Below are 14,029 nucleotides of genomic sequence, written 5' to 3' on the forward strand. Positions count from 1 at the left end.
ACTACAATTAATATTTAACAAAAGCATATCATGCAAACAAAGACTAAAGGTTAAAGAATTAAGAAAAAACAATGCAGTAATTTATACATCAATCTTGCCAGCTATTCTTCCAATATTTTTTGAAAAATGAATCGCCTCTCCACATTTTCCTATAGTATCTTGCAATTAAATAATAAGAAAATAATGTTCTCCTCTTTATAAAAACAAAGTTTGGGTCTTAAAATGATATCCTTCACTGTTAATGATTTCAAGGTGGTATTATTCCTTGTTAAAAAAATAAACACAACAAATGCAATGATTTCAAATGTTTCAGGCGTATTCTATAAAAGACGGACATTCTCTTGCAAAAAGTACAAGTACTGTGAGCTGCATTTTTAAGCTTTTAGAAGAGGCAACAAAGCGTTTCATTTTGTTAAAATGATTTTTCTTACAATCGTTCTAGTAACTCAAAGAACGGAACAAATTTGAAACTCTTTCTGGGGAAATAAATCTATAGTGTTAAATCTTCGCCTTGCTACAGCAAGAATGCTCACTGAGGTCCCAATTCAGCAAAACACTCAAGCATGTGTTTAAGTCCCACTGACTTCAATGGGACCTAAGCATGTGCTGCTTGAAGTTAAGCATAGATGGACTTAAGCCTATGCTTACATGGTTTCCTGAATTGGGCCTAAGGGCTCGGCTCTGCAAGGTGTGGAACACTATGACCCTGGATCCAGGACAACACCGAAGCACGTTCTGAGCTATAAGGCTGTGAGTATTTCTACGATCTTCAGTGGGATTGCTCATGTGCTTAGAGTACATGAAGTGCTTGGCTGGATCAGAGCCAGATTGATCAGCACTGTACAGGACTGAGCCCTAATGCAAGGGGTGCAAACAATGCTGATTCTGCACAATTGTTCAACCAGGGGAAAAAAAAACCCAACAGTTCTTTCCTTTATCAATTCAAATTATTCTTATTAAAAAAATGGTGGCTTATAAAGATTAAAAAACAAAGATTATTGTTCTTAAAATCAGTTTCTTTCACCTATTTATAAATGATAAAAAATAACTTGCTATTAGCCGAAGGTTTCATGACAGGTCCTTCTAATCAAAAATTAATATATGGCCCCGTCTGCTCCCATTGACAGAAAAGGGCAACAGATTTGGATCTCACCTACCACCTATTCTGACTCCCATTGAAGTCAATAGAAAAACGTCCTGAGTTTACTAGCAGCAGGATTGTGCCCTTGCATCACTGGACTTCAGGGGATATTAAAAATAAGTGAGTGAAGTTAAACCAGTAATAAACCCGAGTGAGACCCAGCTCTATGGCTTCAATGGAAACAGGCTACAGCCTGCAACATGATCAATGTTGTTGCTATTGCTTTTGCATTTCTAGCTTTAAAATGATTTATAAACATTACTGAATTTTTAGCCAGTCATCATAGACAGAAGAAAAATATAGCTTCTGGGGCTGTTTTCCCTGCAATTTGAAGTATCTAGGATGCTGTAGCTAAGCATGGAGCTAGATGAAGCAGCGTCTCTCAGATGCAAGTTAAATTACCAGCTGAATAAAATCCTCACTGATGGGACAATTGCAAACCAAAGATCACGTCTCCTCTTTTAAGAGCCATAACTGAGCGTTCCTAGAAAACAGTTGGGTTGTCAGTTGTATTTAGCCATACGGAATTTTGCTCTAAATAATCAATTCTGCTAAAAAAAATTTAAATTGCACAAAAAAAGTCTCAGTAGTTGGAAAATGGGTAGTGCAACTGACTTCTACACGGCTGGCAAGCAACACTTCACATTGTGATATGAGTTCAGTTAACAAGAGCTAAGCTGTACTCCAGATCCTATAAGAAACATATGTTTTCTCTTTTAAATGGTTTCAGTAGAATTACTAAAGTTATATAAAAGTATAAATAGCATGGTATATCCAGCAACACCATGTGAATTGAATAAACTGATTTATTTAATATTAAAAAATTATAATAATACTTACAATTACATAACACTTTTCATGTTAAAAGTGCATTAGAAACATTAACTAAGTAGTCCTCACAATACCTGGTGAAGGACGTAAGTATTATTATCCCCATTTTACAGATGGGGAAACTGAGGCAGAGAGGTTAAGTAACTTGCCCAAGGCCACAGAGGGAGTCAGTGATAGACCTGGGATCAGAACACATGATCATGGACCCCAGAACTGTGCTCAGAACATCAGAGCACCCCCCCCTCTCAATTTTCTTATGAACAGGAGGGCTTTAGTGCATGATTATCATCCATTATAAGGCTATTTAATTACCAATCATCACTGGCACCACTATTAGTTGATATGAAATCAGACATGGTTATTGTGTCAATTTTTATATAACACTTCATTTAAACATTTCAAATAGTTTCTAAGGTTTGGGAATTGAAGGAAAGAGTGGTTTGGCTTTTATATGTAGCTAAATGTCTTCCTAATTAATAGCACAGAGATAACTGAATTCCTGTATTTGACACGGATATTTGTAAAGAAACAAAAACTATATACAACAATTTATGGCAATGACTAAAACAAACAAAATCACATTATATTTCCAGAAATTCCTTGGCAGGTTAGCACAGCTATTGCAAACCAAATACTACAAATATTCTTTCTAATGATATCAAAGATTTATCACTGGTGTTTCCAATGTTGTGCTTTGCTTAGTATGGAGTATCTTCTCCCTTTGATGACTGCATATAACTCCAGCTCAGTTTAACTGGAGTCATGTGCATGCTCTGAAGAGAAACATACCCATAACTAAAAACAACGAGGAGTACTTGTGACACCTTAGAGACTAACAAATTTATTTGGGCGTAAGCTTTCGTGGGCTAAAACCCACTTCATTAGATGCATGGAGTGGAAAATACAGTAGGCAGGTATAAATATACAGTACATGAAAAGATGGGAGTTGCCTTACCAAGTGGGGGGGTCAGTGCTAACGAGACAATTGAATTAAAGTGGAAGTGGGCTATTCTCAAGAGTAGAATACCAATACCCATAAGTGTTATCAGCAATTGCAACTCTGGACCTTTAACATTCCACCTTTCCTGCAAGGAGACAGGCTTTTCCCCTTGTTTGTTTTACAGGAGCTCAGTTGTTTTCCAATGAAATTGACCCTGCAGGCCAGGAAGGATTTTAAAGGATCAGAATGTACACACATTCTGTAGGTTACTTTATTCACTAATGGATGGTTTTGACAGTGTAATTGTATTTAGGTTGTAAAAGAAAAATCACATTTTATTTCTGCAGACTATGAAATATCTGAAGGCTAAATGTCCCCGTCCCCCCCTGAATTTCTAACCTGGGTTACGTTGGCATTTTTAACGTTTGGAGTGCGTTCTCTCTTTGTGCATGTGCAATTCCTCTTGATAGGAATGGAGTGTGGATAAATGGGCTCTGTCTTTCAAGTCCGTATTCACGTAGCAGTCCTCACTTCACCCAGGTAATCCCACTGAAATCAATAGGACGTGAATAAAAACTTGAAAGATTTTGCCCACAGAGTGAAATCGACCCCATGCAGAGGACCAGTAGGCGCCTTAGGAACCAATTCATTCCTTAAGGGCTTACGTGCGACTTATGTGGTTCCAAGGCTGTGCTAGCTCTCTGCATAGGGGTGGATTTCACCTACAGACAGGAACACAGACCCCATTTATTTCACTGCTGAGTCACTAATGCCTCAACCTGGGAAATGGACAGAGTTTTGCATCTACAGAGAGTGTTTCTAACATTATGTAGAGATGTGTTACTTGTAATTTAAAAAAAAAAAAACACTAGTTTTAAAAATATGCAGTTTATTGGAGTGTTTTTTTTTAAGGGGGAAAATGGAACCTGGTCAATCACAAGCAGTTTCAGATTAGCAGCCTGAAGCCAAAGCTTTTTCCTCAATAGTTCAAATTCCCCATGAATTGAGGTTTTAAGAACTTCTTTGGGACATCTCTATATTTATCGGCCTTCAGCCCAATTTATCTCCAACAGGCACCTACAATTGCTGCAGCACAGTGTCAGTATTACCTAATTGTGGGGGTCCTGGGCACTCTCAACTCCTTCAGAAGTCAACGGGAGCAGAGCCCATTCAGGATCTTATAAGATCAGGTGCTTAAAACTTTCACCTAAATTTTAATGCAACAAAATGTCAGTTCTAGTTTTACAAACTCATGATATCAGGGGTTTTTGTTGTCTCAAAGGGAAAGGTTCTAACTTAAATGAGATCACTTTAATGTTAACGACTACTCAAGTTAACCGAAGTTCTCTGGATAGCCACACCCGTATATAGATATCTGATAAATAAATAACAGCTGTATTAAAATGGCATTAGGAACACTTTTGCTGTACACTCAGGGTTTTACTTTCTATAATGCATTTCCAAATCATGAGGAAATCACTGGATGTGCCTTTTAAATTATGTGTAAAGGGCTGGTCCTAACATAAGGGCTCATATGAAACCTTGTGAGTAAGGCATAGTATTAGTTAAGGATAACTTGTCTAGACAGCCACTTTTAGACAGTTCTGCACAATGTTGCCTTATCCTTGTAGGATGGGCAAGTTCTTAGTACCCTTCTGTTAGCATTACAAAAACCTACACAAGAAGACAGGAGAGGTCACACACACAGGAACTTTGAGGTAACATGATCAGAGATGACTTCCTGTTTTTAACATAACCAATTGCAGAGCTTGTGCAAGTGCTTAAGAAAATAAAAATGAAAAATCTTGAGGAAATGAACAAAAGCAAATCATTTTAAGGTTTGGATGTTGGACCAGCCCTTTCATGTTATGCCCCAGTAGGCATAGTACTGTTTAACATTTAAAATGTGGGTCTACAATCTGATACATTCCATAGCTCCACTTCACCACTGATCCCTCCTAAGGAAAACATGAGTTCCCTATCTTGTCTACCAATCTCCTGTCCAACTTGGCTCTGTCCCATTTAGTCTCCCCTGCTGCTTCTCTCATCTCTAGATCTCCTGTGCTCTGCTATCCTTTTCTATTTTTTCCTTTTCAAAGTCTCTCCATTACCTAATGCCCAACATCATAGTCCAAGGGTACACTTACACTGCAATAAAAGACTACTGGCTCAGCCATGACTGGCCTGAGTCAGCTAACTTAGGCTCGCAGGACTCGGGCTGTGGGGCTAAAAATTGCAGTATAGATCTTCGGACTTGGGCTGCAACCGTGGCTCTGAAGCCTCGCAAGGGTGGAGGGTATCAGAGACCAGGCACAAGCCCAATCCTGAACATCTGCACTGCAATTTGTAGCCCCACACACCATGAGCCCAATTCAGCTGACCAGGCTCTGAGACTGGGTGCCGGAGGTTTTTTATTGCAGGGCAGACGTACCCCTAGAATACATTTAATGACAGCTCCCGTCAGTATCGGCGGCTGTGACGTTAAGAGCCCCTTATTCTAAATCTGAGTCTTTGAGGTAATCTACTGAATCCACCATCAAATGTGGCATGATGCCTTGCTGTCCCTACCCTGTATCAGGAGTTCAATGCTAGGAGATTAAAATAATGTAGTAGGGCATGAAATTCTTCAGGCGTCCACATCCTTTATGTTGAATACCCATGTTTTTAAAGATATATATGATATACAAACAAGACAATTCATTCTCAGGTTTGGCAGATAAATTTAGTATTTTGACACAGATTTTGATTTAAATTATTATTCCTAAAACAATTTTAAATTTTGTTTGAACGTTTCTGTAGTTTGGCAATAGCTTGAGCTCTGGTTTGTTTATAGTGCTCCTCACGTGCAGTGTTCTTCTCTAAGATCTCAGAAGGTTCCATTTTACCAGTAGCCCAGAATTACACACTTAGAGCTCGATCCCCAAAACTCATACTCGCATGAATAGACCTTTTCTTATGAGAGTGGTCCCAGCGATTGCAATGGGACTATTTGTGGGTGAAATCCATTCCTGTGCAGAAGATCAGCACAAGTCACGAGGACTATGCACCACTGACCCCCTCAACAACTTTTGAGACTAAAAGAGATACATAAGCTTGATACTGGCTCTCTGCACGTGGCTGAATTTCACCCAGACAGAACTCCACTGCAATCTGTGAGACTGCTCAAGGAAGTAAGGAATAGTCATATGAGTAACAGTTTACAGGATTGGGCCCTTCCACAGCATTTTGGCAGAGTTTAGATGATCTACTGTAATACAAAACTGATGTTAAGGAAATTGCACCCTTCGTTACAGATTCTGATAAATTTATAAGTATTTTATGGGAAATATTTTACTTTGCATGGAAGTAAGTTTACATGCTGGGAAAAAAAACGGTAGATCACTCTGCATGCAGCAATAGAGACAACGTGCATCTGGCATTGACATGCACATCAAGAAGGCAAAAAATGTCTAAGATCGCTAACATTAACAAGGCAAAAGGAAAAGGAAAAGGTAATGACTATACCAATTTACATGCCGTAATGCAACCAAAATATGCACAAAAGTATTTACTGATCTTTGAATCGGTATCTTCTAGTAAGATCTAAGAGGAAATATCAATCATTTTAACCAGATGATTGCTACAAGAGAAGACTGCATTAATTACAGTGTTCATCACTGCAAATAAAGAAAACCTATTTTCTTTTTTGCAAGTAATAGATGTGAAATAAAAGCCTCATTGAATCTTGTATAAAACCTGCAGGTAGCCATTATTGTTTAAAAATAGATCTACATTTAAAAAAACATAGTATATCCTATCCCATTGACTATATCCATAAACTAAAATAAAAAAACAAAACTAAGCAAAAAAATTAGCAATAAAACATTAAGCTAAATCTAAATAATAATGCTCATTTAGAACAAGAACCTTCACAAACATAGCACAATTTTGTCTTATAATTTTTTTAATACTCTCTTTATACTTGATACGATTATGTCAATAATAGAGATTTGCTTATTATTAAGGGTTATTACTAAACATGCAAAATTCATTGCATGAAGCATATGCAAAATGTATTAAATTCCCTTCCACCAATAAAACAATTTTTAACTGCTTTTTCTTTCAGGCTCCCATATTGTACAGCTCCACGGGTTTTAAACCAATATTTAAAGTGGAATTTAGACCAAAAAAACTCATATTTTTCTAAGTTACCTTGGGGAAAGCAGGAAGTGACTTTGAACTCCACACTGTCATTAAATTACTGCACACAGTGCTCTCCTCTACTACCCTAGTCTGCAGCCTACTAAATGAATAAGTGTGAGTGGGTTGTAAGGGGTTACAGTTCTGTTTCACACTCTGGTTAACAAAAGTTTTATAGCAAAATATTGGTATTAGTAGAACTGGCTAACAATGAACTTGAGTAGTGGTGTAAATTAAATTAATATAACTAACAATGGCACCCTGGAGCACAGAATAATCTCATGGAGATTAAAGTTAACACAAGTATTATTATTTTTATTACTATTAAATATGCAATTTTATCCTTGAGCTAATATTTGTCCTGGGCGCTAGTTACCATCAATCCTAAATATCTGGCCGCTACTGAAAATCTGTTTAAATTTGCGTCTGCTTTGTGCAATTGAGTCTCAAAGCCCAAGTGTCCAACATTATTTCATTAAAAAAAACCAACCTGGTACGTGTCCATATTTTTCTAAAAGCAATCAATAGCCTTGAAACATTTTGCTTTGAACAATCTTACACAGTGCCCCTCCCCCCCGCAGTTACCCCTCCCTTTCAGTCACTTGTGCTGTCGTTTCATCAGGAGTCATCAGGAAGACCAAAAGGAAGAGTAGTCCCTCAGGGCCTACTGCTCACATTTCATGCTATCCACATTTAAGGGCTGAAGACTTTCCATTTTAAGGTGGGTTGTTTGTTTTTTCCAGCCTACTTGATGCTGTTTCATTCTTTCTAATACGCTTTTCCAGTGCCGGAGGGGAGGTGGAAAAGGACAATAGAAATTATGCAAATATATTAAAATATACCGAAAATGGCTAACTTCATAAGAATAACCCTACAGCCAGTAGTGTGAATAAATGGACACTATATATCACATGAGCTTCTACTAAGACAACTTCTCTTTGTTGCAAAGCCAAATCCTGAATGAGTGTCCTTTTCCCTCCCCCTCCTCCTGTACTTTTTACCCTACAATTTCCAGGCCCAACTGGAACCAACACGGCAAAGGCCTAAAAATTCTAGGGCAAAGGTCCATTTTCCACTGTGTGGTTTGTTCATGTCTATCAGCTTCATACTACACTTAGTAAGCTCGGGTGTACAAACTGTGGGTTGATATAGGAGAACCCTTCAAAATCTGTTTGGTCTATGTTAGAAATGACCAGCTGATCAGGCGGTGTTAACACTGGTTGTCCTCGAGTAAAGAATTTGTCGAAGTTTTCAGCACCTTTGCCACACTAAAAGAGAAAAAGGGAAAAAAATAATATAATTAGATGAAAAAAACATCAACGACACCTACTGACAGCGCTGTCTCTTGACTCATTCAGGATAGATATTGTGGGCTTCTCACGTTTTATCTTTACAGGTAGCTAGGACGCAATTTTCTTCCCTGATGTTAAAATATATGGGAAAGATGCAAGGTGAAGAGAAAATGAAAAATTTGTAACACATGGAGTAAGTAGCAGGATTGTGATGTAATGGAGTTCTTTCCAAAAGTACTGTGTGGCTCAGGACCATGGTACAAATATGAATGGAAAAGGTGGGGCAAACCTCCCCCTGCAGCTACTCAGGTAGATGGGCAATGGCTTTGTTCCACAGAGTTATCATGTGAGCAAAATTACTCATCTATATAAAGCTGGAAGCATGAATCTGTCAATTACTGGCAGCATTATACAGAAGCTTGGAAGGATTAGATTTTTATCAGTAAATGTCAATTTCACCGCACACACAAACTGATGAAAAAATACTTCCATTGATAATAACTGACATTTACAGATGGGCAAAGTAAGAAAAATGCTGCTTGCCAACTCATGAGAGTTTAAATTAAGGATATTTACTTTGTATATTTTGACATGTGATGTTGACAATTTGAGTTTCAACGGTTATAAAGCGTTCACTTTTTATATCTCGGTGTCCGCGGTCATTAAATAATTATTGTCTGAACCCCCGATGGTCTGATGCACCATAATTTCCCGCCACTGTGAACATTTAAATATGTGAAAATAGGAAAAAACACTTTAAAATAAACATGGATATTATCTGTCAAAATGGTAAAAAAATAAAAATTGAATTCTGCCAAGCCTAGTTCTACAGCATGCACCTGACTATGAATTTTGACTGCCAGCTCTTTTTCAGCTGGACCTCGCATGAGTACCGGTTTGTCACTGTTCACAACTAGGCACTTTCTTAATACTTGGTCTTGCCTCAAAGAAAAACTAACCCAAATGCATCATAACTCCCATTTGGAGAATTGAGAGACTAGCTTGTGTTGAACCTGAGCAGACCCCTTTGTAAATTAAACCCGGAGGAATTCTATCCTGTTTGTTTAGTAGGTACACTTTTAGCATGCTATTTTCTGGGTCTCTAAGAGTATGTCTACACTGCAATTAAAAATCTGTGACTGGCCTGTATCAGCTGCCTTGGGCTCGTGGGGCTCAGACTAAGGGGCTGTTAACTGCAGTGTAGAGGCTTGGGCTGGAGCCTGGGCTCTAGAACCCTGCAAAGTTATTGAAATGATACTGAATTCTAAAGCAGCTGCCGATCCTGAAATCAGCTCTGCAAGACATTTATTCTAATTCACACGTCAAGACTATATGAGATTTCTTAGATAACAGAAAGATGGAGAGCCTGGAGAGGCAAGTTGTGTCTGCAAAGGAAGGAGTTATAAAGGCCTGGAGTGGAGATGGCTGGACACAACTGGGTCTATTTCACAGATAGGGAGACCTCTCTTCTCATGAAGGCCAGCAAAGAGGTATAGTGGTGTATATAAGCTCCACGCAGAAAGCGATCGAGTCAGAACATAAACATGAAGAGCTCAGTTGTCATGGAAAGGTTGAGGGCAGCATTAAGGAGGGCAGACAACACTCAGAGCAAAGCAGCATTACTGGCAAGTAAAAGGGGATGGAGGAATGGAACGAACACAACAAAATTAGCTTGGCTGGAAGAAACTGAGTGCACGCTCGGGTAATACTGGACTTTGTATCCTCTGGAGAAGCCTAAAGGAACTTAAAAGCAAATCAGGTTCTCTCAATGATGTTAGTGGAACAGTGCTATACAGGGTGGTGTGTGCCTGTACTACAAGTCCTGTGAAAATGTCTTCCCATTATAGCTGCTCCTTTCCTCTCTGCTAACTTCTGTTGGGTGTCTGCACTACTTTACATTACATTTAATGGGACTGTTTGCATTCAGCCTTCAAGGATGATATACCACTATGCACCTCTTCTAACCTGGGAACAGATGGTTCATCTGCATTATCTAACACTAATGCAAACTGGGGTAGGGTTGAAGAGGAGTAGACGGAACTCAAGTGATCCGATACACGGTTCATATGCTACTTTGGACACAGTTCACTTATACCGTGTTCCCAATTATCTTGTAGAGCACCTAGCAGAAATAATCATAGTAATAAAGTATAAGCAAAGCTGCAAAGAATGTTTGCTGTCTTGGGCACAAGATGCCTTATGTTTTAAATAAAAACTGCATGCGCAGGACACTGACTCGAGTGTTCACAAGGCTATTTGTTCAGTTTATTACCAACACAAACAGAAAAACACGCCAACCGGTTAAAGAGTTATGTTAGTTTGCTTATCATTTCACCCAGCGTTCTGAATATGTGCTCACCGAATACCTCGATGCCCACTGAAGCCAGTGAATTTTGGTACAGAAGTGCTGAAGAACAAGAATGGACAATACTGACTTGTGGTGAAGGGTAAAACTCTCCATCTTCAGAGTTGTGAGAAAGCAGGCATGTACCACAATTAATAACCAGCAAATCAATCCAGAGTCATGGCAATCAATTCAAAGCAGCAGTAAAGGGGCTTACTTACCGGTGAAACTTTTTTTTTTTTTTTTAAAAAGATCTTTGACAAATGCATCTTATGCCTCCAAAAGAAAAACGGATGCCCAATAAGTTCTTTCAGTCAATGGAAGCTCAGCAGGTGACGCAAAGATGAACCATTTTCATAGATTCATAGATTCATAGATTATAGGACTGGAAGGGACCTCGAGAGGTCATCGAGTCCAGTCCCCTGCCCGCATGGCATTTAAATAATTTTATCACGGATAGTCTAACCACCTGCTTTATAAATCTTATTACCACAACATTGCTGTAACTGACACAACTCTGAAGAGTAAGACTGTTCTATGTCTTGATGAAAAATTCTTGTTTCAGTCACAGTTCCCTGTTGCATAGGCTAGAATTAGGATATTCTAAAACACACACAGGAAGATGACATCTCCTTCAAGCGGCTATCAAAGATTGTTGGTCAAATACCAGAAAAACGGCAAAAGAATTTAATCTAGAACCTGCAAATATTTTATTATTGGGTTGTGCTGGTATATAGCCTTCCTAAACTATACACTGTAATCAGAGATGGTTTGGGGAGGCTCACACCATTAATTATATTCCATGTGTGTTCTTAAACAAATTGCCACTAGTTGACATGAAGTTAAGTTTGTATTTAATCTACTGAAATGCAAAATATCTTATCTCCTCTGTCCCTGTATAAAAATTACTTGGACTTAAAACAAAACTGGCTTTTTTGTCTTTTTGTTTTACATGAAGTCCAAAAAATGTCTCCAAATAATCTTTTCCTACCCTCATTCATGAACAGCAACTACAGTATGTCATCATATAGCTTGTGTCAGATTTCTTAAGCCCTGTCTGTAGCAGATGCTTATGTTGATTCAGGCACACTGGTGGTAGTAACATTGGGAGTCCTTGGTTAGATAGGTCACAAACATTTTTAATGTTGCATCATCTATTCCTTCTAAGAGGGAATCTAATTAACAGGTTGTTAAAAATGCCTCTGGCACCCAGTGACCTACACTAATGCTCCCATTATTGCTAACTTTATTAGAGCTCAAACAGGATTAGCAACAGGGGGAAATTTTGGAAAAATGTCTTTATTGTAGATCCCCTTTCTACTTTGTCTTTAGTCACTTAACAATAATTCTGCACCTGGCATCCAGATGAATCCCATTACAATCTTTATCACATTCACTATTGCTTGTAGTTTTCAAAGTGTAAAGTTATTTTCCTTTAGACTAGTTTTTGTTTCCTTTTAATTTCTGCTCTGACTCTTGATACATATTGTTTAAAATTTGCCAAGAGATTATCCTAATTTTTGAAAATGTAGTTTCTGAAACAGGGTTTTTCTTCACAGGTTTCTGTGTTGGATGGATGACCATTTGTGGATAGCTTTCAAAACAAGCCTGGTGAATTGGTAACTGGATAAAAGAGTTTTTCACAGGTACGGTACAAATCAATATCTTGCGTAGGTCTAGGTCATCCAAAAATCATTTCATGGCAGTTTGGTGGACTATGTGAAATATATTAGAGCTCTCAGACATGTTCTTGGTAAACAGGCCGTATCCAAAAAGCACTTTGCATCTGTGACAAAATGTCAAGTTGTAGGATTCTGCATGAAGCTGAACAACTATCCCTCTGAAGCAGACACACACAAACTCTTGGTTTGGAGTTAAGGAGACCTGCTTAGCCTGGCTTTCACCAGGAGGTCAGGCTAGATGAACATGATGGTCCCTTCTGGCCTTAAAAGTCTGTGAGTCAGTAGAACAGTCCTGCAGCTCCATGCAAGGTCTTAAAGCCTAAAAATCTCTTATAACACTCTTCCTGACGGTATCAAAAGAAAGTCCAAGGAGAGAACAGGCAGTGGGGTTTGAACGTTCTTTTTCAGCCAATTCAGGTTTGAGGCAGGAGGTGCAAGCTAGCCCATTCTGCATTCGTTCGATGGATAACTGAGGAAATCAATCCCCCGAGACTATCCAAGAGTCTGGCATCTATCACAAACAACTAAATTCATTTAAAAAATAAGAAAAAAAGGCAGTGTATCTTCCCTATTCATTTTTTTTGCAGAATATGACAGATTTGTGTATGTCTGTATATAACCATAAACCCCATTGTTTTTTGTAAATGCTAGTTTGATTATAAACTGTCTGTGCTTCATTGTTGCCTTTTAACTTCCAACTTGGACTTGGCTATCGTGGTTATTAGCAAAGACTCTCTGTGCCCCTAGCAGCGGACTAACGATGGAGAGCAAGCAAGAGTCATTAACATGAATGATCTTCCATTCAAATGAAAGAACCTTTAGAACAATGAGCTGGCTGCAGCCCAAAACAACCAGTGTCCCAGGTGGAATGTAACTAAGCAATGAATCACTTGACAAGGGCCACCTGGGGGTGTCACCTGAAAGAGGCTGAAACTTTGTAAAAGGACTTTCTTCAGCAAGGGGAAAGGAGACCACAACAAAAAGATAAGGCTGGCCAGGAGGAAAGGAAGAATCCTGGACCTGCTAGAAGGACACTGACTAAGAGGACTCCGAAGGGGTGAGGAAAATGAGTCAGGGATGTTTGTGAGGGCTTGGTTATTTTTCCACAGACCTCTATCTTTCTTGTGTTTGTCTATGGGCTTGTCTGCACTGGCCAGCTAAATCAGTGCCGCTGCGATCGATGCAGCGGCATCGATTTAGTGGGTCTGGTGAAGACTCGGTAAGTCGATGGGAGAGCGCTCTCTCATTGACTTCAGTATTCCACCTCCCCGAGAGGCAGAAGCTAAGTTGGCAGGAGAGCGTCTCCTGTTGACACAGCACAGTGTAGACACCGCATTAAGTCGATGTAAATTATGTCACTTAGGGGGGGTGATTTTTTCACACTACTGAGCGACGTAACTTACATTGAGTTAAGCAGTAGTGTAGACTAGGCCTAAGAGTAAAGTGTAATTGGTTAAGAAGTTGCTCTACGACGTGTGTGTGTGCTACTTGTTTTATCTGTCCCAAAGTAGCCAAAGGGTGAAAGGCATTATTGTAGCATTTCTAGCTTGATTTTTAGACCAATGAGGTTGAAGGAATTCAGATAAGCACTGTGTACCAGTAGCCAGTGAATACTGGCAC

At 39.0% G+C, this 14,029-nt stretch overlaps 1 protein-coding gene across 2 annotated transcripts in view; it reads right to left on the reverse strand.

The window, feature by feature from the left end:
* Nucleotides 1–6,837: 6,837 nt before the first annotated feature.
* PRKCA (protein kinase C alpha) overlaps nt 6,838–14,029 on the reverse strand; it is a gene marked incomplete at its 5' end in the record, with an annotated part of 305,495 nt that continues 298,303 nt past the window's right edge. The window contains 2 exon segments of one of the 2 annotated variants that reach the window (XM_034790525.1): nt 6,838–8,359; nt 10,743–10,790. In XM_034790525.1, coding sequence (XP_034646416.1) covers nt 8,195–8,359; nt 10,743–10,790 — 213 coding nt within the window. 2 annotated transcript variants of the gene reach the window in all.

The sequence above is a fragment of the Trachemys scripta genome, chromosome 14 (genome assembly GCF_013100865.1).
Source record: "Trachemys scripta elegans isolate TJP31775 chromosome 14, CAS_Tse_1.0, whole genome shotgun sequence".
NCBI classification, from domain to species: Eukaryota; Metazoa; Chordata; order Testudines; family Emydidae; genus Trachemys; species Trachemys scripta.